The sequence below is a fragment of the Choloepus didactylus genome, chromosome 3 (genome assembly GCF_015220235.1).
Source record: "Choloepus didactylus isolate mChoDid1 chromosome 3, mChoDid1.pri, whole genome shotgun sequence".
NCBI lineage: Eukaryota > Metazoa > Chordata > Mammalia > Pilosa > Megalonychidae > Choloepus > Choloepus didactylus.
The window spans coordinates 41975542-41999866 of NC_051309.1; the positions used below are offsets into that span (position 1 = coordinate 41975542).

Here is a 24325-nt window from a genome sequence, read left to right on the forward strand (position 1 = left end):
TATAATGTTCATACTATTCTTCCACCTTCTCTTTTTAGTGAATGGTCTTTGTTTTAATATTTCTATAAATTTTCATATCATCTAGTACATAGAACACATTCAAGTTTCTCCAGTTGACTCCAAATGACCTCTTAGCTTCTTTGTCCAAATCACTGTCTAATCCAGACCACATATTGCATTTGATTGTTGTGTCCCATAAATCATTTATTTACCTAACACTTATTCTTTTATATGATATTAACTCACTCAAGAGATTGGGCGGTTGTCCTTCCAAATGCCCTGCTTTCTAGATTTGTCTGGCTCCTTCCTTGTGGTGATGTTTAACATTTCCCTAGTCCCTGTATTTCTGTGAAAATGGGAGTTTTATCTAAATGCTGATGGATTAATTTAAATTTCTAACTAGTGTATGTCACAGTTGATATTATATACTTCATGTTGCCTCCCATCATAAGATATAATATTTAATTTGCTCACCATTAGCAGTGCAAAGATTGAATCCTGATTTGGGGTGATAACCATCTGAAACTTTCAATGCATAATGGTGCCTTTTTCCATTTATGACTAGAAAGTTGTTTGTGTGTTGTTTCTTTGGTACTATGTGGGTATCTAGTTCTCCATCACCCAATCATTTTAACAATAATTGATAATCCTTGCCTGGATCAATAATTTTCATTATGATTTGAAAAATTGTGTTTCTCTAATTCTATTATTTTATCTACATCTATTAATAAGCATTAATTTTTCTATAAAGTAAAGTTTTTCCTGTCAACTTGGGTCCTTTACTTATTCTGCCATATAGTTCCCACTGGAAACAGGCTAAAGCTTAATTTTTTCCTTTTATTAGCAATATTCAAAGTAAGAGGTCATTTTAATAAGTGCCTTGGAAATATAAATGGATCAGACCCTCCAGATTTGTCCTGAGACCATCATTCATTCAACAGTATTTCTTTATGGGTTGAAATATTTCCTTATATGTTGGGATATGTGGTGAACTGGAAAGACACCGTCCCTGTCCTTAGGAAGTTTATAATCTTATCAGTAGAAACAAAAAGTGTAATATACTATTGTAATCACTGGTATAAAGGAGAAAAACAGATGGTTCTGAGAGCCCAGGGACTCAATTCCTAAAGAAAGTGACATTTAAAAGTAAAACTTGAAGGATGAGTAGGAGTTGCGAAGAGGAAAGAACATTTCTGAGGAAAAAACAGAGCACATATGAAGGCTCCGAAGCAGAAGAAGGCCATTGAGGTGAGAGAACAAAGAGTGAAGGGGAGAGCAGCAGGGAGGAGGTGAGTGGGCTGGAGGTGGGAACAGATCTTATAGGCCACTGAGACTTTATTTAGGAATTGGATTTATAAAGAACAGTGGGAAATTAATGAGTGTGTGTTGCATGTGTGCATGCACATATGTGTGTAGTGGCATGATCAGATTTACTTAATAAATTATAAGTAACCAGAAGAAGGATGAATAGTGAAATCAAGGTTTGCTGATGACAATGAACTCTTTCTGTGAAATAATCAGTCTTGGTTGCTGTTTTTTGAGAAAGCAGGAAAGTTACACTTGCACTTCGCCTGTTTTGGGGAGAAAATATTTCCTATTCTACTTGTTATACATTATGACCCAGTAAAGGAATATGGAAGTCTTTATATACTCTGCCCCATAAATTATGGGCTGACTGTAGTACTGCACCCAGTGAAAATAGTTCATTGATACAGGAGGTATTTGAAGCAGCATAGGTCATCTTAGCATAGTATGTCTGCTCCTAGATAGACAATTTGGGGCAGTTCTAGTTACCATAATTCATGAAAGGAACAAGAAGATCCAGATACAGGCATAGAACTTCGTGTATTGATTTCCTCAAATTTTCAGTAGGCAATCTAAAGCCTTAAAGCCCTTTTCAGTATTTATATGAGTTCCTTTGATAGCTTAAGTATTGTGCATCTGCTAAATGAATCTATAATATTGAAAGTTAAGAATTCTTAATAAAGTATTAATATTTTTCTCCAAAGTATATTCAGATGTATTCTATTTATATAGCAGATAAGATTGAAGATAGATCTGAAGAACAAAACTGTTTTTACATAAAATATCTTGGAATAATACCAGCACCAACTCTAAAATTTTCTTTCAGGTATGATCCCAAAACAGATATGTGGACTGCAGTGGCATCTATGAGCATTAGCAGAGATGCAGTGGGGGTGTGTTTACTTGGTGATAAACTCTATGCTGTTGGAGGGTATGATGGACAGACTTATCTTAATACAGTAGAAGCTTATGATCCCCAGACAAATGAATGGACACAGGTATGCATTTTAATTTTTCAGTATTACACTTTCTTTTTGTTTGAACAATTCTTTTGGTAAAAAAAATCCCTTCAATTTTGTCCAATACCAAAAGATATAGCATAAACATGAGAAAGTCATCTCTTGATTAAACCTGAAAATACAAAAGGGAATATTTAATTTTATAACATAATTAAAATCCCAAATTGCCTTTGAAGTGTAAGATAATGCTCAGAGAAATTGTTATTAGTTGATCTGCCACCATTTGCTTGTTGGGAAATGATGAAATGTTCTAACAGTGATAAAGTTTATAAGACCACAGAAGGCTAAAATAAAGGGAGGAGAGATTGTGGACAACAAGAAACAAGGATAGTAGTAAAAAAAAAAATTGAGCCACTTCCCTATCCCTGAGCAATAATTTTTAAATAATCAAGCTACTGATATTTGGCAGCAGGTCAAATTTCTGGTCATAACCTAATAAAGATAGAAACCCTAACTTACATTAACAAGTAAGACACCTGCCCTGGCAAGCTAATTAATAGAAAGAATTCCAATTTTGTTTATTTCTGGGAGGGATCAACACTTCCAAGAATGATCTTTTAAGACCTTTGCTTTCATCATCAAGAAAACAATCAGGAATTTTGTGCCTGTATCACCCAGTTCATTGTCTGGTATATAAAAGGTATGCAATAAATTTTTTATTAAGTCAAGGTTCTACATACAAGGAGCCATGCTAAGAACTGTCAAGAAAAAAACCCACAAAGCAATGTAGTTATTTTAGGTTATTTGTTTTTCTTATGCCTTTGTTTAGTTATGGTTTGTTAATTTTCTTGGGGTATGGCAGGAACGTGTTGGAAGCAAAGTAGTTATTTTAGGTTATTTGTTTTTCTTAATCCTTTGCCTTGTTTTGTTTGAAATGTTGTGGGGTTTTTTGTTATTTTCTCGTTTTTTAATTTTTTTCATAAATAAAGTTAAGGAAAAAAAAAGGAAAAAACCCACACTATCATAAAACTTAACCTTTACTTAAGGAGGTAAGATTTACATGTGCAAGGGGATCAAGGTGTTTGGTATTAAGTGACCAATGTTAGGGCTTTGGTGAGAAAGAAGTGGAATGTAAAGCTAAGCCTTAATGAAATGATCCCCAGTTCGAAAAAGGTGGAAAAAAATAGGAAAGAAATTGTGTGAGGAAACATGAAAGAAATGTCACAGAAGCAGAAATAGGGGAGATATCTTTAGGAAGTATGGCTGCTTGTAAGGATCCATGCTGCTGCTTACTGAAGAAGAGTGGGGAAGGATGGTGGTCTCTGAAGGCAAGCTAAAGAGTTTGGTAATGAGAAGCCAGCAGAGACTTTTAACCAAGAGAGTGATGTGGTAATAGAAAGTTCAATGTGGTAGCAGTTGAGGACAGGGTAAACTGGGGTAGAAGTGGGAGGACATGAAAGCCGGAGGAAAAGGAAAGCATTTAGAAATTGCTTCAGTGGAAAGGCTTGAGGTGGTAATTAAATAAACTAGTAGGGAGGGAAGGAAGGATTCAAGAGATGTTACCAAGTTCTCTCAGTTCTTTATATACTAACACATATTGGGTTGGATTAGGAGGTGAAGCTTCTGAAATAAACAGCAAAGGAATGGTCTGAGAATTTCTTAGAACATAGGGAATAGAGCATTCCAGGGAGAATGTATCAGTTTTGTGAGGAAGAATGAAGATAATTTGTCATCATGACATGGTAGGATCTTTTGGGAATGTGATAGAAGCAGAAGCCACGATACAGAGTTTAAAAAGTAAAAGGAGGAATAAAAGTAAGGATAGGAGCTTGAGGGGCATGCAGTTTTAAAATAATGATGTGATAGAAAGTTAACATTTACTGAACACATTTTATGTACCAGGCTTCATTCTAACCTTTATGTTAAAGAACTTACTTAATGCCCCTTTCAACCCTGAAGGTAAGTAGTGTTATTATTTCTCCCACTGTACAGGATGAGAAATCTGAGGCCTAGAGAGGTTAGTAACTATCCAAGGTCATCCAGCAAGTAAATGGTGGAGTTAGAATTTGCACCAAGGATTTTTTTCACAATAGGAATGGCAATAAGAAGGTAGAGAGAGATTCCAGATTCTATAAAGAAAAAGCAAAACTGGAGGACACCTTCCTGGAAGAAGAACAGGAAACTAAATGAGAGCAAAGACTGGTCATCTTTAGACTAGAGGAAAGCTCTTATCCTCTAAGGAAGGATCTTGTCCTCTAAGGCTAAGAAAAGGTGAGAAGGTGCGTTTAGGCAGGTGCAGGGAATTTTTTAAGTGAAGAGACAAATAGAAAAAGTGACTTATATTGTTTGACCTTGGTCTTGTTTCTTAACGTACGTGAGGAATGAAGGGATAAAATTAAGGACCAAGTTAGAGTATTTTGGAATAAATGCTAAGAGATTTCACTAGAAATTATATCTTACTTACCATTAACCTCCCACTGTATGAAAAGTAGTTGTGAATAACAAGCAAGAATCCAAAAAAGAGATAGAAGAATCTCTTTTTCTGAGATGTATTTGATTTAAGCCATTTAGGCTAGTTATAAGGAAATCTACTGGCTAATGTTTCAGGCTTGTTATTACAGATAATTAATATTTTATGCTGAATCACTCTGTATCCAAATTATCTGTGACCACATAGCTATTTGGTTTGCTTACCACCTATGTTACTATTTTAAAGCAGATAAATGTGAACTTCTAACCACAGTAACTGAAAAATAAATATCTTCCTTTCAGTAAATGGTCAATAGGACATTTGTACAGGGACTGAAATGAAATTATGAAGTCTTAAACCTCCACCCACACCACTACCAGCCTTAACCCAAGCAGGAGGTGAATGCATTGTATTTAATAAATATTCTAACCTAAACTTTATAGCTGGTTGTCATGACAATCTTAGCTATTCACAATGTGCTAAATTTCTTGGGTGTTTTGAAAAAAGCTGCTTTATTACAAACAGACATTTTGACTTAAGTGATTGAGAAGTTACTCCTAGAATGTAGATACAGTTTTAAAAAAGGTTACTTGATTGTTCAAGGAGATATAAATAACAGTGAGAACAACTGAGAATTCTTACAGTGGAAGTCTGGATCTGTTCTCAGAATCCACTCATCTGTCTGGGTTTTCATACAGACAGATGAGTAGGAAGTCATTTTGGTATCCTGTGTTTGAGAAAACTTTTTTTACATATTCCACAAATATAAGTACAAAGCAGACTTTCTTAGTACTTTGTGCTAGTAACCCCCCCCCCCAATGCTAACATTTTAATTCTCTTAGGTCAAATGCATAGTGATATTTCTTTAAAAACTACCTCGTCTACACTTTTCTTTCCACTATGAATTGCCCAGTGTCTAGGTTATTAAAAAAAGAAAAAGCAATTGTTCTAGTTTGCTAATGCTGCCAGAATGCAAAACACCAGAAATGGATTGGCTTTTATAAAGGGGGTTTATTTGGTTACACAGTTACAGTCTTAAGGCAATAAAGTGTTCAAGGTAATGTATCAATAGAGTACCCTCACTGGAGGATGGCCAATGGCGTCCGGAAAACCTCTGTTAGCTGAGAAGGCACGTGGCTGGCATCTGCTCCAAGTTCTGGTTTCAAAATGACTTTCTCCCAGGACATTCCTCTCTAGGCCACAGCTCCTCTTCAAAATGTCACTCTCGGTTGCTCTTGGGCATTTGTCCTCTCTTAGCTTCTCTGGAGCAAGAGTCTGCTTTCAATGGCCATCTTCAAATGGTCTCTCATCTGCAGCTCCTGTGCTTTCTTCAAAGTGTCCCTCTTGGCTGTTAGCAAGCTTGCTCCTTCTGTCTGAGTTTTTATAAGGCTATAAGGTTCCAGTGAACTAAGCAAGGCCCACGCTGAATGAGCGGGGCCACGACTCCATGGAAATTATCTAATCGGAGTTATCACCTACAGTTGGGTGGGTCACATCTCCATGGAAACACTCAATCAAAGAATTACAATCTAATCAACACTAATAGGTCTGCCCATACAAGATTACATCAAAGATAATGGCATTTTGGCAGCCATAATACATTCAAACTGGCACAGCAATAAATGAAAGATTTAAAAATCTTTCCTTATCCAGAAATTAAGGTTATATTCCTTCCCCTAGCACCCTCCACTTCTATCTCACTGCAATAGAGTTTATTCACCCTGTTTGTTTACACTCCTAGAGAACTGGATGATAGATTTTCATTATATTTAGTCTGCTAAAAAGTAATAGAGGGAGAACCTAAGATGGTGGCTAGATGAGACAGGGCAAAAAAACACCTCCATGAAAAATACTAGATAAAAGCCAGAAAGTGACCCAGAACACCAGTTCCAGTGATGCACCAGCTGGACAAGGTCTGCTAAATCCACAGGGACCGTGCACTTGGTGAAACCAGGAGTCTGTGTTTGGAAACAAGTGAGTGAGCCGGCTGAATGTCTGGCGGCCGCACTGTGGTGTGGGGAAACCATGGGTTGGCGTTTTGAGGTGGACTAGTTCTTTTTTTAAAAAAAAAAACAAAAACAGCTGCAGATACAGCAGCGAGAACCACACAGTGAAGCGCGGCAGGAACGGGCTGTGTGAGCGCCTCAATATCTGGCTGCTAATTGTCTCGGAGTAAGGAAGATAGAGGTTAGCCAAAAGGGGAAAAATCCACACCCCTTGCAGCCATCTTCACAGCGGGCTGGGAATGCTCCTGCCCAGCACAGGCACCATAGCCCAGAGATGTGCCAAGGGACCCAGTGTGACAGAAAGTGTTTCCAGCAACACGAGCACACACCACAATATTGGGCGTGGACAATAGCCTTTAGTGCAACCACAGCTAATTGTCCTGGAGCTGGGAAGGCAGAGCTGTATGAAAAGGGGGAAATTAACACTCCCCATTCAGCCATCCTTACAGCAGGCTGGGAACGCCCCTGCACAGCCTGGCAGCCCAGAACTTCCCTTGAGGGATGGCGCACACTTGTGACATAGCACAGCCATCCCCCAGCAAATGCCCTAAGAAGGGAAGAGGGACCCACTCGGAAATCCCAGGGACCATACGCCAGTGCCAAGGACTTGTGGGTCAGCAGCAGAGACAATCTGTGGCGAGACCAAACTGAAGGTTTAGACTCTTGGAACAGCCTTAAATCTCCAGGAACACCCAGAAGGTTTGATTATTGAAGCTGCCCTCCCTCTCTAACCACTCAGACACAGCCCCCCACATTCAGGGCAGACAGCACCAACAACACACCCAAACTTGGTGCACGAATTGAACCCCACAAGAATCAGACCCCCACACACCACAAAGACAAAGTTGGGGAGAACTGACTTGAGGGTGACTCACAGATGCCATCTGCTGGTTAGTTAGAGAAAGTGTACGCCACCAAGCTGTAGATCTGACAAATTAGAGACTGGTGTTTCAATAATCCTTCATATCCTAAAAGAACCCTATCAAGTAAAGCAAATGCCAAGAGGCCGAAAACAAGAGAAAATTTTAAAGTGTATGATGAAACCAGACGATATGGAGAACCCAAACCCAAACACCCAAATCAAAAGATCAGAGGAGAGAGAAGCTAAGATGGCGGCATAGAGAGGCGTGGAAGGCTGTTAGTACCCCCCGGAACAATCCATAAATGACCGAAAAACTAGTAAATAACCTGGAATAACAGCAGGGAGACAAACGTGACTGTCCACTCATCATCCACCAACCTGAATTGGGAGGAATGCTTGAGATCACAGCATAAAATCTATAAGTAAAACTGCAGACCCGCGCTGAGAGCCGAGAGCCCCTCCCTCATGGAAGCCGCGCAGTGCACTCTCTCAGCCCAGCTCCAAGTGGGGTTTTAATGTTAACTGCTCAATACAGACAGCGAATCCTCAGCAAGCAGACAGAGGCTTTTGGTGACAACCCTCTTACACAGGCAGTGACAGGCTGACAGATGCATCTGCCAGGCAGAAAAGCACAGGTGTCTCAATCCTCTAAGAAAAGCCATCAGGGAAACCAGACACTGAAATATTACCTCATTCTGTGACCTGAGCCTGTTCTCATCTGGGAAAACCTGATTGGGGTGGCCTAGAAGGTCAGATGCCTAGACAACAGAAAACTACAACCTACACTAAGAAAAACGAAGCTATGACCCAGTCAAAGGAACAAACATACACTTCAAGTGAGATACAGGAATTTAAACAACTAATGTTAAATCAATTCAAAAAGTTTAGAGAATATTTCACAAAAGAGATAGAGGCTGTAAAGAAAACACTGGGCATACATAAGGCAGAAATTGAAAGTTCAAAAAAACAACCAGTAGAATATATGGAAGTGAAAGGCACAACACAAGAGATGAAGGACACAACAGAAACATGCAACAGTAGATCCCAAGAGGCAGAAGAAAATACTCAAAAACTGGAGAACAAAAACCTGAAAGCCTACACGCAAAGGAGCAGATAAAGAAAAGAATGAAAAAATATGAGCAATGTCTCCGGGAACTTAAAGATGAAACAAAGTACAAGAATCTACGTATCATTGGTGTCCCAGAAGGAGAAGAGAAGGGAAAAGGGGCAGAGGCAATAATAGAGGAAATAATCAATGAAAATTTCCCATCTCTTATGAAAGACATAAAATTACAGATCCAAGAAGTGCAGCATACTCCAAACAGAATAGATCTGAATAGGCCTATGCCAAGACATGCAATAATCAGATTATCAAATGTCAAAGACAAAGAGAGAATCCTGAAAGCAGCAAGAGAAAAGCAACCCATCACATACAAAGGAAGCTTAATAAGACTATGTGCAAATCTCTCAGCAGAATCCATGGAGGCAAGAAGGAAGTTGTGTGATATATTTAAGATACTGAAAGAGAAAAATCGCCAACCAAGAATCCTATATCCAGCAAAGCTGTCCTTCAAATATGAGGGAGAGCTCAAAATATTTTCTGACAAACAGGCAATGAGAGACTTTGTGAACAAAACACTTGTCCTACAAGAAATACGAAAGGGAACACTGCAGAGTGATAGGAGAAGATGGGAGTGCATGGTTTGGAACACAATTTTGGGAGATGGTAGCACAGCAATGTAAGTACACTGAACAAAGATAGCTATGTATATGGTTAAGAGAGGAAGGTTGGGAGCATGTGAGAGACCAGAAGAAAGGAGGAAAGATGAAGAATGGGACTGTGTAACTTGGTGAAATCTAGAGTGTTCAACAATTGTGATAAAATGTATAAATATGTTCTTTTACAAGGGAGAACAAGCAAATGTCAACCTTGCAAGGTGTTGAAAATGGGGAGGCATTGGGTGAGGGATGCAATCAATGTAAACTAGAGACTGTAACTAACAGAATCATTGTATTATGCTTCCTTTAATGTAACAAAGGCGATATACCAAGGAAAATGCAGATAAGAGGGGGGGATAGGGAAGGCATGTTAGACACTTGACATTGGTGGTGTTGTCTGACTCTTTACCCTACTTTGATTTAAGGTTACTTTTCCTTTTGCTACTTCCTAGCTGTCATTTTTTTCCTCTTTCTTTTCCCTCTTTGCCTTCTTTGACGCTCCCTCCTGCCTTGTGGAAGAAATGTAGATGCCCTTATATAGATAGTGGTGAAGGTGGTGAACACATAAATATGTGACCATACAGAGAACCATCGATTGTTTACTTAGGATGGATTGTATGGGGTGTGAACAAAACCATCTTAAAAAAAAAATGGGTTGATGTTAAAACCTCAAGGGCAATATACTGAGTGAAATAAGCCAGACACATAAGGACAAATATTGCAGGGTCTCACTGATAAGAACTAATTATAATATGTAAACTCATAGACATGAAATATAAGGTACCAAGATATAGGATGAGGCATAAGAATCGGGAGTGGTTGCTTAGTATGAGCAGAATGTTCAACTAGGTTGAACTTAAATGTTTGGAAATGAACAGAGGTTTTGGTAGCAAGATGTGACGAGTAACTAACAGTGCCAAATGGTGCGTGAATGAGGTGGAAAGGGGAAGCTCAGAGTCCTATATGTCACCAGAAGGAAAGTTGGAGGTTAAAAGATGGGAATGTATAAAACTGAATCCTATGGTGGGCAATGTCCATGATTGACTGTACAAATATTAGAAAACTCTTCCATGAGCCAGAACAAATGTATGACAATACATCTAGAAGTTAATAATAGAGGGGCATATAGGGAAGAAATATATACTTATTGTAAACTATATACTACAGTTTGTAGTATTTCAACATTCTTTCATCAACAGTAACAAATGTACTATACCAACACTACGAGTCAACAACTGAGGGGGGTTGGTTAGGGATATGGGAGGATTCGAGTTTCCTTTTTTTATCTTTTTCTTTTTTTTTTTTCCCCCTGTCTTTCACTTCATTTCTTGTCTGGAGTAATGAAAATGTTCTAAAAATTGAACAAAAATCAAGTGTGGTGATAGATGCACAGGTGTATGAGGGTACCAGGGGCAACTGATTGTACACTTTGGATCTTTGGATAATTTTATGGTATCTGAACAATCCCAATAAAAATTAAAAAAAAAAAAAAAGATCAGAGGAGACAGTACTTGGAAGAAGACCCTAGAAGAGCATAAAGAAGACATTGCAAGAGTAAATAAAAAAATAGAAGGTCTTATGGAAATAAACTGTTGACCAAATTAAAAAGAGTCTGGCTACTCATAGTACAAGACTAGAGGGAGCTGAACAACAACTCAGCAACCTCAAGAAACAGAACGGAAAATGAAAGAACAAAAGAAAGAATGGAGAAAAAAAATTGAAAAAATCGAAATGGATCTCAGCGATACGATAGATAAAATAAAACGTCCAAATTTAAGACTCATTGGTGTACTAGAAGGAGAAGAGAAGGGTAAAGGTCTAGAAAGAGTATTCAAAGAAATTGTTGGGGAAAACTTCCCCAACCTTCTACACAATATAAATACACACAGCATAAATGCCCAGCAAACTCCAAATAGAATAAATCCAAATAAACACACTCCAAGACATATTCTGATCAGACTGTCAAATACTGAAGAGAAGGAGCAAGTTGTGAAAGCAGCAAGAGAAAAGCCATTCACCACATACAGAGGAAACAACATAAAACTAAGTAGTGACTACTCAGCAGCCACCATGGAGGCGAGAAGGCAGTGGTATGACATATTTCAAATTCTGAGAGAGGAAAATTTCCAACCAAGAATACTTTTTCTAGCAAAACTCTCCTTCAAATTTGAGGGAAAGCTTAAATTTTTCACAGAGAAACAAATGGTGAGAGATTTTGCTAATAAAATACCTGCCCTACTTCAGATACTAAAGGAGCCCTACCAACAGAGAAACAAAGAAAAGAGAGAGAGAGAGAGAGAGAGAGAGAAATTTAACAGACATATATAGAACATTACATCCCAAATCACCAGGATACACATTCTTCTCTAGTGATCACAGATCTTTCTCCAGGATAGACCATATGCTAGGACATAAAACAAGCCTCAATAAATTTAAAAAAAAAATTGAATTTATTCAAAGCACATTCTTTGACCACAATGGAATACAAATAGAAGTCAATAACCATCAGAGACTTAGAAAATTCACAAACCCCTGGAGGTTAAAAATGAGGGGGAGATGAAAATATTCCCAGATAATCAAAAGCTGAGGGACTTCATCACCAATAGCTCAGTCCTATAAAAATGCTAAAGGGAATTGTGTAGGCTGAAAGGAAGGGACACTCAACAACTGACTGAAACCACATGAAGAAATAAGGATTTCCAGTAAAGATCACATGGTAAATATAAATACCAATACTACTGTATTTTTGATTTGTAACTCCACTATTTACTTCCTACAGGGTCTAAAAGACATAAAGTGTAATGATATATCAGTGGTTTTGGACTCAATACAAAATATGTAATTTTTGACAAGACCTACATAATGTTGAGGTAATGGAGGATTATAGGAACATAATTTATGTGTCATATTGAAGTTAAGTTGGTATCAAAGAAAACAAGATTGTTATAGATTTAAGGTGTTAAATTTAAGCACCATGGTAAACACAAAGTAAGTATCAGAGAACATGATCATAGAGATGAAAAGTAGAGTATGGGTTACGAGAAGTGAGGGAAGGGGCATTGGGGAGTTAGTTAAGAAATGAGTGTAAGATTTCTGTTTGGGGTGAAAGGAAATTTCTAGTAATGGATGGTGGGAAGTTGATGGCATTGCAACTTTCTTAATGTGATTAATCCCACTAATGGAATGCTAGGGAGGGGTTGGAATGGGAAGATTTATGCTGTATATATGTTTCCACAATTGGGGAAAAAAAAAAAGACAGTCTAAATAGATATTGACAATTAAATGCCAAGGATGATCCTGGATGGGATATGAGGATGGAGGAGAGAAAGCTCAAAGGGACACAATTGGGACATAAGAAAAAAATGAAATATAGAATGTAAGCTTTGTATCAATGTTGAATTGCTTAAACTTCTTAGTTGCGCTTAACGTGATGGCATAAATGAATGTTCTTGTTCATGGGAAATTATATGTGAATTATATTGTTTGTTCAAGGATGTGTGCAGCTTGCTGTCATATGTTCAGAAGACGGAGCAATAGATGATGGATGATAGGGAGGGAGGGAGGGAGGGAGGGAAAGAAGTAAATGGTAGAGTGACAGGAAGTTAAAGTTGGTGGATCTGGGGTATTGGTGGAGGGGGGTTGGGTTTTGCTGGAGTTCTGTGGATGGGGTTTGTATTGTTTTTGCAACTGTTCCTGTAAGTTTTAATTTATTTCAAAATAAAATTAAAAAAAAAAATATATATATATATATATATATATATATATATGTATATTCTAGGCATAGAAGGGAAGATATTATGTGTGATCGGTACAGTAGCAGTCCTAGGAGGGCCGTGGTGAATGCTAGGAAAATATTGATATAGGTGGATGGCATATGATAATTACAAGCCTAAACATAATTTAATGAGTCGAAATCATTTGTTTTGGGTTAAACTAATTATCATATTCAGTTCATTTTAAGCCTTTTTGGGATCATTCATAAGCCAGTCCTAGCTCTAGGAGTGAAATGAGAATGAGGGCTGTAATCAGTGTGGGGCTAAGGTTGTTGGTTTGTGAGGCTCATGGGAGTGGCAGGAGTAAAGCAATCTCTAGGTCAAACAGAAGGAACGTGATGGCTACTAGGAAAAATTTTATGGAGAAAGGGAGTTGGTCCGATCCTATGGGGTCGAATCCATATTCGTATGGGCTTCATTTTTTGGAGTGGGCATTTAATTGGGGCAGTCACAATGCGATGGTCACGAGTAGCGAGGCTAGTGCAGAATTAATGAGTAGGGTGAGAATTAGGTTAATTGTTCTTTTCCGGGTTTGTTATCGGAGCTGATTGATTGGGAGTCAGTCGTACTTGTTATACTAAAAGGACATGAGCCTCATCAATAAATTGAGACATAGAGGAATAGTCAGACTACATCTACGAAGTGTCAGTATCAAGCTGCTGCCTCGAATCCAAAGCAGTGGTTAGAGGTAAAGTGAAATTTTAATTGGCGTAGGAAGCAGACGATTAGAAACGAGGAGCCGATAATCACGTGGAGTCCGTGGAATCCTGTGGCTACAAAGAAGGTTGAGCCATACACTCCATCGGAGATAGTGAATGGTGCTTCGAAGTATTCTGAGGCCTGCAGGAGGGTGAAGTACACCCCTAGGGCGATTGTGATGAATAGGGCTTGGAGCATGTGCTTACGACTGCCTTCTATTAGGCTATGGTGAGCTCATGTGATTCATACTCCGGAGGCTAGGAGGATGGAAGTGTTTAGAAGGGGTACTTCGAGTGGGTTAAGCGGGTTAATTCCTGTAGGGGGTCAACATCCACTGAGTTCTGGTGTTGGTGCCAGGCTAGAGTGGTAAAAGGCTCAGAAAAATCCTAGAAAAAAGAAGACTTCTGATACGATAAATAGAATTATTCCGTATTGTAGTCCTTTTTGTACGGTTGTTGTGTGGTGTCCTTGGAATGTGCTCTCTCGTACTACGTCTCGTCATCATTGATATATTGTTAGGAAGTTGGCAGTTAGGCCAGTGATCAGTAGGGCTGTAGAGTTGAAGTGAAATCACATTACCAGGCCCGAGGTTATCAGTAAGGTGGACAGGGCCCCTGTTAGGGGCCATGGACTAGGGTTAACTATGTGGTAAGCATGTGTTTGGTGGGTCATTAGGTATTGTCGTGTAGGTAGAGACTAACTAGGAGTGTCAATATGTAGGCCTGGATAAGTGCCACTGCGAATTCGAGGACTGTTAGTAAGATTAGAACAATGAAGGTGATGAGAGCTGTTGTAGGGCCGATAGATATTAGTGCTAGTGTAGCACTTCCAATCAGGTGTATGAGAAGGTGTCCTGCAGTAATGTTTTCTGTAAGTCGTACAGCCAGGGCCATAGGTTAAATAAATAGGCTAATTGTTTCGATGACCACTAGCATGGGAATAAGGGGGATTGGGGTGCCTTGTGGTAGGAAGTGGGCTAACGATGTTTTGGTCTTGTGGCGGAAGCCCATAATCACCTCTCTGGCTCATAGTGGGATGGCTATCCCCAGGTTCATAGAAAGTTGAATGGTAGGGGTAAATGAGTGGGGGAGTAGTCCTAGGAGATTTGTTGACCCAATAAATATAATAAGTGAAATTAGTATTAGGGATCAGGTCCATCCTTTGGGGCTGTGAATAATTATTATTTGTTTTAAAATTAGGTTGATCGCTCATTGTTGGATCGAGATGAGTCGGTTTGCAATCAAACGGCTAGGTGATGGGAATAGTAGGGTCAGGAGTATTACGATGATGATTACAATAGGAATTCCTATTACTGTGGGAGTGATGAAAGAGGCGAATAGATTTTCGTTAATTTTGCTTCTCAAGGGGTTAAATGTTTTGTTATATTGAGTGTTTTGGGTGTTGGGGAGGTAGGGAAGTTGTGTTTGTTAAGTTTGAGTTGTATTAGGATAAATAGTGAGATGAATATTGAGAGGATGGTGATGGATCATGTTGATGTGTCTAGTTGAGGCATTTCATTGAGGGGAAGTTCAGGTTCCCAGTCTTTAACTTAAAAGGTTAACGCTAGAATAGCTTCTCTAATGATTTAGAGTATGGATGTAGGTCAGTCTTCGAAATGCTTAAGTGGAACAAGTTCAAGTACGATCGGTATAAAGCTGTGGTTTGATCCACAAATTTCTGAGCATTGGCCGTAGTAGAGGCCGGGACGTGAAGATGTAAGAGTGGCTTGATTCAGGCATCCTGGGATGGCGTCGGTTTTGAGTCCTAGTGAGGGGACAGTTCATGAATGAAGTACGTCTTCTGACGAAATTAATATTCGAATTGATAATTTCCATGGGTAGAACAACTCGGTTGTCTGCTTCTAACAGTCTAAGTTCTCCGGGCTTTATGTCGGAAGTGGGGATCATGTATGAGTCGAAGTTAAGGTCTTCATAATCTGTATATTCATAGCTTCAGTATCACTGATGGCCTATAGTTTTAACGGTGAGTAGCGGGTTGTTGATTTCATCCATTATACACAGGATTCGTAGTGAGGGTAGGGCAATTAAGATCAGGATGATGGCTGGGAGAATTGTTCATACAGTCTCTACTTCTTGGGCGTCTATGGTGTGCTGGTGTGGGTGAGCTTGGTTGATAGCATTAGTGAGATGATATATAGCACCAAGGTGCTAATTAAAAACATGATCATCAGTGTATGGTCATGAAAGTGAAGTAAATCTTCTATGATTGGTGATGTGGCATCTTGGAATCCTAGCTGTAGGGGGTAAGCCATAGAGGTATAAAGGGTTTTAGCCTATAATTTAACTTCGACAAAGTTATATAATTGTTTTATTTATACCTCATTCACGAAGAAAGTCATACTGGGTATGAAGTTGGCTTGAAACCGATTTTGGGGGGTTCGATTCCTTCCTTTCTTGGGCTAGACTTTGATGAATGCTGGTTCTTCAAATGTGTGATATGGTGGCGGGCAGCCATGAAGTCATTCAGTGTTGGTGGTAGTGAGTTCTACCAGTGACACTTCGTGTTTAGAGGCAAAGGCTTCTCAGATTATAAAGACTGTTAGTATCACTGTGGTTAGCGAAATGAAGGAGCCCATTGATGAGATTGTATTTCATATTGTGTATGCGTCGGGATAGTCGGAGTAGCGTCGTGGCATTCCTGAGAGGCCTAGAAAATGTTGAGGGAAGAATGTTATGTTTACACCTACAAACATGATTACAAAGTGAATTTTGGCTCAGGTTGTGCCAAGTGTGTAGCCTGAGAATAGTGGGAATCAGTGCACGAATCCTCCTATAATTGCGAATACGGCCCCTATGGATAGTATGTAGTGGAAGTGGGCTACTGCATAATATGTGTCGTGGAAGATGATGTCTAGCGATGAGTTTGCCAGTACGATTCCCGTTAGTCCGCCTACTGTGAATAGGAAAATGAAGCCAAGGGCTCAGAGCATGGCCAGAGATCATTTGATGTTGCCTCCATGTAGTGTAGCCAGTCAGCTGAATACTTTTACTCCTGTAGGGATAGCAATAATTATGGTGGCTGATGTGAAATAAGCTCATGTGTCTACGTCTATTCCTACTGTAAATATGTGGTGGGCCCAGACGATGAAGCCTAAGAATCCGATTGACATCATGGCTCATACTATTCCTATATAGCCGAATGGTTTTTTTTTCCAGAGAAGTATGTGACAATGTGGGAGATCATGCCGAAGCCTGGTAAGATAAGAATGTAGACTTCAGGGTGTCTGAAGAATCAGAACAGATGTTGGTATAAGATGGGGTCACCCCCTCCGGCAGGGTTGAAGAATGTAGTATTTAAATTGCGGTCTGTCAGGAGCATGGTAATTCCAGCAGCTAAGACTGGGAGTAAGAGGAGAAGGACTGCCGTGACTAGGACTGATCAGACAAACAGTGGGGTTTGGTATTGGGACATGGTAGGGGGTTTCATGTTAATAATGGTGGTAATGAAGTTAATGGCACCTAGAATTGATGAGATTCCTGCTAAGTGTAGGGAGAAGATAGATAGATCAACTGATGCGCCTGCATGGGCCAGGTTGCCTGCTAGGGGTGGGTACACGGTTCAGCCTGTACCTGCGCCTGCTTCTACCATGGAGGAGGCGAGCAGAAGTAAGAATGATGGTGGTAGTAATCAGAAACTTATATTGTTTATTCGGGGGAATGCCATGTCAGGGGCTCCGATTATTAATGGGACTAATCAGTTCCCGAAGCCACCAATTATAATTGGTATAACTATGAAAAAAATTATAACGAATGTATGTGCGGTGATGATTACATTATAGATCTAGTCGTCACCTGGTAGTGTTCCTGGTTGCCCTAGCTCAGCTCAGATTAGCAGGCTTAAAGCTGTGCCTACTATCCCGGCTCAGGCACCAAACAGTAAGTACAAGGTTCCGATGTCTTTGTGGTTTGTTGAGAATAATCAGCGGGTAATGAACATAGGTAAAATGGCTGAGAAAGCATTAGACTGTAAATCTGAAGACAGGGGTAGAGTCCCCTTTTTGCCACAGCCTCGTGGTGAATATATCATACCGAATTGCAAATTCAGCGAAGCAGCTTTAACTCTGCCGGGGCTTCTCCCGCCTTTTTTTTCTGTGGTGGGAGAAGTAGATTGAAGCCAGTACGTTAGGGCATTTAGCTGTTAACTAAAATTTCATGGGATCAAAGCCCATCAATCTAGTGAAGACTTAGCTTAATTAAAGTGTTTGATTTGCATTCAATAGATGTAAGATGAGGTCTTGCAGTCCTTGTACAGGGGTTAAGTATTTCATACTTGCTTAGAGCTTTGAAGGCTCTTGGTCTTTGCTATCCTAAACCCCTATTCTAGAATGCAAAGTATTGGTGATAGGGGGATGATTGTTGTGGATAGGGTGATTAGAGTTGGTATAAGGGGTGATGGTGTGGTGGATTTAAATTGTCATTTGATTTTTGTGTTATTGGCAGATGGAAATAGTGTGAACGATGTGGAGTAGATGAGGCGTATGTAAAAGTACAGGTTGAGTAGTGCCATAATGGCTATTATTGTGGGTATAATAATTAGGTTGTTTTTTGTTATTTCTTGAATAATTATTCATTTGGGTAAGAATCCTGATAGGGGAGGGAGTCCTCCCATTGATAGAAGTACGGCTGCTATTAGGGTGTCAGGAGTGGTATGGTGTTTCGTGTGTGTGTAAGTGCTAGGGTGGTGGTTGATGATTGCTGGATGAATAGGAGGAATATTGAGGTTGTTATGAGTAGGTAGATGATGAGATTTAGGGTTATTAGGGTAGGGTTGTATATAATAATGGCCGTTATTCACGCTCTGTGAGCGATGGATGAATAGGCCATGATTTTTCGTAGTTGTGTTTGATTTTGTCCTCCTCAGCCCCCGATTGTAATGGAGAGCATGGCTATTGTAAGTAGGAGTGGAGGATTGATGGAGGTTGTGATTTGGTATAGGATTGAGATGGGGGCTAGTTTCTGTCATGTTAGTAGAATTGTTCTGGAGAACAGTGGAGTTCCTTGGAATACTTCTGGTACTCAGAAGTGGAATGGAGTAAGTCCTAGTTTTATGGCAATGGAGATGATGATAATACATAATGCCAGTGGGTTAAAGATTTTTATGACTGTTCATTGGCCAGAGTATATGAGGTTGATTATCACGGCTATTATTAGAAGCATGGATGCTGTGGCTTGTGTGAGGAAGTATTTGGTGGCTGCTTCTGTTGATCGGGGATTGTGTTTTAGTGTTAGGATGGGGATTATTGCGAATATGTTGATTTCTAGTCCTATTCAGATTAGAAGTCAGTAGGAGCTGAGTATTGTGATTATAGTTCCTGAGAGCAGTGTTAGTACAATGATGCTTAGGGTTATGGGGTTGATTAGTACAGGAAGGGTATAAACCAACATTTTCGGGGTATGGGCCCAATAGCTTAATTAGCTGACCTTACTATTAGAATATGGTGTAATGTGGGAGCACGGAGAATTTTGAATTCTCAGGTACGGGTTCGATTCCTGTATTTCTAGAAATAAGAGGGCTATAACCTCTATTGTTTACTCTATCAAAGTAATTCTTTTGTCAGACGTATTTCTTATGTTTATGGGGGGATGCTCGCAAATGAGATGGGCGTGGCTACATGTCATATGCATATGGCTAGGGTAAGTGGGAGGAAACTTTTTCATAGTAGGTGTATTAGTTGGTCATAGCGGAATCGTGGGTAGGATGCTTGGATTCATAGGAATGTGGTAGTTAGGATCAGGGTTTTGGCGGTGAAATTGATTGTGTGGAGTTCTGGGAGGAGGGGGCTGTGGAATGCACCAAAGAATAGGGTGGCGGTGAGGGTGTTTATCAAGATAATGTTAGCGTATTCAGCTATGAAAAATAGGGCGAAGGGGCCTGCTGCGTACTCTACGTTAAAGCTGGATACTAATTCTGATTTGCCCTCGGTGAGGTCAAAGGGGGCTCAGTTGGTCTCAGCTAGAGTGGAGATGAATCATATCATGGTTAGAGGTCATGCTGGTAGGATCAGTCGTGTGTTCTTGGGTGGTGGTTAGGGTTGATAGTGTAAATGATCCATTTATTAGCATGAGGGATAAGAGAATAATTGCTAGGGTGACTTCGTACGAAATTGTTTGTGCTAATGCCCGTAATGCTCCAATTAGAGCATATTTTGAGTTTGATGTTCAGCATGATCATAGGATGGAGTATACGGCTAGGCTGGATACTGCTAGGATAAACAGGATGCCGAGGTTAAGGTTGATGAGCGGGTATGGCATTGGGAGTGGAATTCACAGGGTGAGGACTAGGGTGAGGGCTAGTGCTGGAGCAATAATAAATATGAGCTTGGATGATGTGAGTGGGCAGAGAGGTTCCTTAGTGAATAATTTTACCGCGTCTGCAATTGGTTGGAGTAGACCGTAGGGTCCTACAATGTTGGGTCCCTTGCGGAGTTGTATATAGCCTAGGACTTTTTGTTCCACCAGCGTTAGGAACACTACGGCTAGGAGAATGGGGATGATTAGGCATAAAATATTGGCGAAAAACATCTTGTTAAGAAGAGGAGTTGAACCTCTGATTATAAAGGTTTAAGTTTTATGCGGTTACCGGACTCTGCCATCTTAACAAACCCTGGTTTGGGGTTGGTTGTTGGGGGTTGATTAGATTTAGATTAATTCATCTATTTAACTTTAGGGCGCTTTTGCAGAGTAGGCCCTGTTTCTCTTGTCCTTTCATACTAGGAGAAAAGGTTTATAGATAGAAACCAACCTGGATTGCTCCGGTCTGAACTCAGATCACGTAGAACTTTAATCGTTGAACAAACGAACCATTAATAGCGGTTGCACCATTAGGATGTCCTGATCCAACATCGAGGTCGTAAACCCTGTTGTCGATATGGACTCTGAAATAGGATTGCACTGTTATGCCTAGGGTAACTTGTTCCGTTGATCAGTTGCTTGGGTCAGTTAATGGTGTTGAAGTATGTTGACTGGTAAGGTCTGAATATATAGCCATTAGGAGGTTCATTTATGCCCCGCGGTCACCCCAACCAAAATTGTTAGCCTAGGTTGCGGGTGATTGTGTAGGGGTTGCAGTTAGGCTAGTTAATTGAAGCGCCATAGGGTCTTCTCGTCTTATAGGTCTATCCCTGCCTCTTCACGGGGAGGTCAGTTTCACTGATTGGAAGTAGGAGACAGTAAAATCCTCGTTGGGCCTTTCATACAAGTCCTTAATTAGAGAACAAATGATTATGCTACCTTTGCACAGTCAGGGTACCACGGCCATTGAACATGTGTGACTGGGCAGGCGGTGCCTCTAATAATTGTTATGCTAGAGGTGATGTTTTTGGTAAACAGGCGGGATTTATGTTTGCCGAGTTCCTTCTACTTCTTTTAATGTTTCCAGTTTGCATGCCTGTGTTGGGTTAACAATGGGTGGGACTTGAAAATGTTTAGTGGTGTGGAAAAGTCTGGTTGTTAACTACCAGTGGTGGGTCCGTTCTGATATAAGCTGGTGCATGGAGAAATTTATTCTTGTTACTTATATTAACATTATTTTTTCTATTATTATAGATTGGTCCAGTGGGGGTTTAGGAGTTAGGGGCTTATTTTGGAATTTTTGGTGGTGTTGCTGTTGAGCTTGAACACTTTCTTTATTGGTGGCTGCTTTTAGGCCTACTATAGAGGGTAGAAGAAAAGTTACTCTCTAGGTGGGGTTCATCCCTTGTCAACAGAGCTGTACCTCTGTTGATTGTATTTAAAATTTGCATTGAGATTTGATGCTATGTTCTTTGGGCAAATTTTAAGTTGAACTTAGATTCGGTTTCTGGACAACCAGCTATCTCCAGGCTCAATTAGCTTTTCACCTCTACCTGAAGATCTTTTCACTATTTTGCTACATAGATGAATTGGCTCTTTATACTGTCCGCAGGTAGCTCGTCTGGATTCTGGGTTTTTAACTGAAGTGCTCTTTGCAAGGGTTTTTCTAGTTAATTCATTATGCAAAAGGTAAAAGGGTAGGTCCTTGCTATTTTGTGCTGTTAGTTTTTCTTTCATCTTTCCCTTGCGGTACTTTCTCTGTGGCGCCTGTTGATAATTTCTATCGCATATACTTTTATGGGGGTAAATGGTTTGATTTTTGCGTAGTGTTAGTTGAGTTGTAAGTTGTGTAGGGCTAGGTCTGGCTCAAAGTGGTCTGTTGAGTTGAAATCTTCTGGGTGTAAGCCAGGTGCTTTTGTTTAAGCTACACTTTGAGTTTTTCCAAGCACACTTTCCAGTATGTGTACCTTGTTACGACTTGTTTCCTCTGGAAGTGCTGATGGTGTGAACAATATGTTTGTTGGTTGCAGGCGGGTTAAGGAGGGTGACAGGCGGTGTGTGCGTGCTTCATGGCCTGGTTCAATTAAGCTCTCTATTCTTAAGTTACTTCTAAATCCTCCTTCAGCTTCTAAGGTTTCATAAAAACTTCCATCGGTTTTCTTTTGTAAGAAAATGTAGCCCATGAGGTGGAAATACATATATAAATATATATATAAATATATATATATATATGAGAATATATCTCGATAAAACTGAATTTAAAAAAAAAGGTAATAGAGTGGGTTTAGATCTTTCAGCCATACACTTAGAAGGCAGTCAATAAATGTGAAGTTGCTGGTTGCTCGGGAAAGAGTAGGCCCACAGCCTGTAGTGTGTTGTGTGTACTCTCTCTCTGAGAAGGCTGAGGCTGTTAGAGGATCTCTCTAGCCTAGCTAATATGCTTAATAGTTTCTCCGCGTTGGCTACAAAGTTACTCTAAGTGTTCAGCAGTTTCTTATATCCATAACATGCATCATTTTGGCCAAAATGTAGTGTTTCTTGTAGACCAGTTCCTGGCCTATTTTTTTGGTAGCTTTATTTTTATTTATTTATTTTTAAAATCAGGTAATATGAATCCTCCTACTTTGTTCATTGTTCTTCTTTAATTCAGTTTTATTGAGATATAGTCACATACCATACAGTCATCCATGGTATACAATCAACTGTTCACAGTACCGTCATATACTTGTGCATTCATCACCCCAATCTATTTTTTGAACATTTTCCTTATACCAGAAAAAGTAAAAATAAGAATAAAAAATAAAAGTAAAAAAAGAACATCCAAATCACCCACACACACACACCCTATTTTTCATATAGTTTTTGTCCCCATTTTTCTACTCATCCATCCATACACTGGATAAAGGGAGTGTGATCCACAAGAATTTCACAGTCACACTGTCACCCCTTGTAAGCTACATTGTTATACAATTGTCTTGAAGAGTCCGGTCTACGGGGGTTGGAGTTTGATAGTTTCAGGTGTTTACTTCTAGCTATTCCAAAACCTTAAAACCTAAAATGGGTTATCTATATAGTGCGTCCACCAGAGTGACCTCTCAACTTCATTTGAAGTCTCTCAGCCACTGAAACTTAATTTTATTTCATTTCCCATCCCCCTTTTGGTTAAGAAGACATTCTCAATCCCATGATGTTGGGTCCAGATTCATTCTCAGGAGTCATACTGTGTTGCTAGGGAGATTTACACCCCTGGGAGTCAGATCCCACATAGGAGGGAGGGCAGTGAGTTCACCTGCCAAGTTGGCTTAGGTAGAGAGAGAGGGCCACATCTGAGCAACAAAGAGGCATTCAGGAGGAGGCTCTTAGGCACAATTATAGGCAGGCCTAGCCTCTCCTTTGCGATAACGAGCTTCACAAGGGCAAGCCCCAAGATAGAGGGCGTGGCATACCAAACCACCAGTCCTCAGCATTTGTGAGAACATCAGCAACAATCCGGGTGAGGAAGTCCAACACTTCCGCATTTTCCCCCAGCTCCTCAGGGGGCCCTGCACATATATATGAATTCATTTTTTTTTTTTTTTTTACATTTTATTTTGAAATAAATTCAAAGTTATAGGAACAGTTGCAAAAACAATACAAACCCCATAAACAGAACTCCAGCATTCCCTGACCATCCCCCGGTACCCCGATCCACTAACTTTTACATGTTGTCACACCGCTATTTCTTTCCCTCCCTCCCTCCCTCCCTCTCTCCCTATCTATCAACCATCATCTATTGCTCTGTCTTCTGAACATATGAGAGCAAGCTGCACACGTCCTTGAACATACACTGTAATTCACATATACAATTCCCATGAATAAAAACATTCTTTTATGCAATCCCATTAAGCGCAGCTAAGAAGTACAAGAGATTCAACAATGATACAAAGCTAACATTCTATATTTCCTTTTCCTTATGTCTCAACTGGGTCCCTTCGAGCCACCTGTCCTCCATCCTCAGATCCCATCCAGGGTCATCCTTGGCATGCAATTGTCATCTAGTTAGACTGTCTTTTTTTTTTTTTTTTCCTCAATTGTGGGAACATATATACAGCCTAAATCTTCCCATTCCACCCCCTCCCTAGCATTCCATTAGTGGGATTAATCACATTTCAAATATTGTAATGCTATCACCTTCCCACCATCCATTACTAGAAATTTCCCTTCACCTCAAACAGCAACCCT

The 24325-nt window shown here is 39.8% G+C and overlaps 1 protein-coding gene across 4 annotated transcripts in view; it reads left to right on the forward strand.

The window, feature by feature from the left end:
- The window catches only part of KLHL5 (kelch like family member 5), a 134237-nt gene that overhangs the window by 105450 nt on the left and 4462 nt on the right, over window positions 1-24325 (forward strand). For all 4 annotated transcript variants that reach the window (XM_037829598.1, XM_037829600.1, XM_037829597.1 and 1 more), the window contains one exon: window positions 2132-2303. In XM_037829598.1, coding sequence (XP_037685526.1) covers window positions 2132-2303 — 172 coding nt within the window. The remainder of the gene's footprint in view (window positions 1-2131; window positions 2304-24325) is intronic.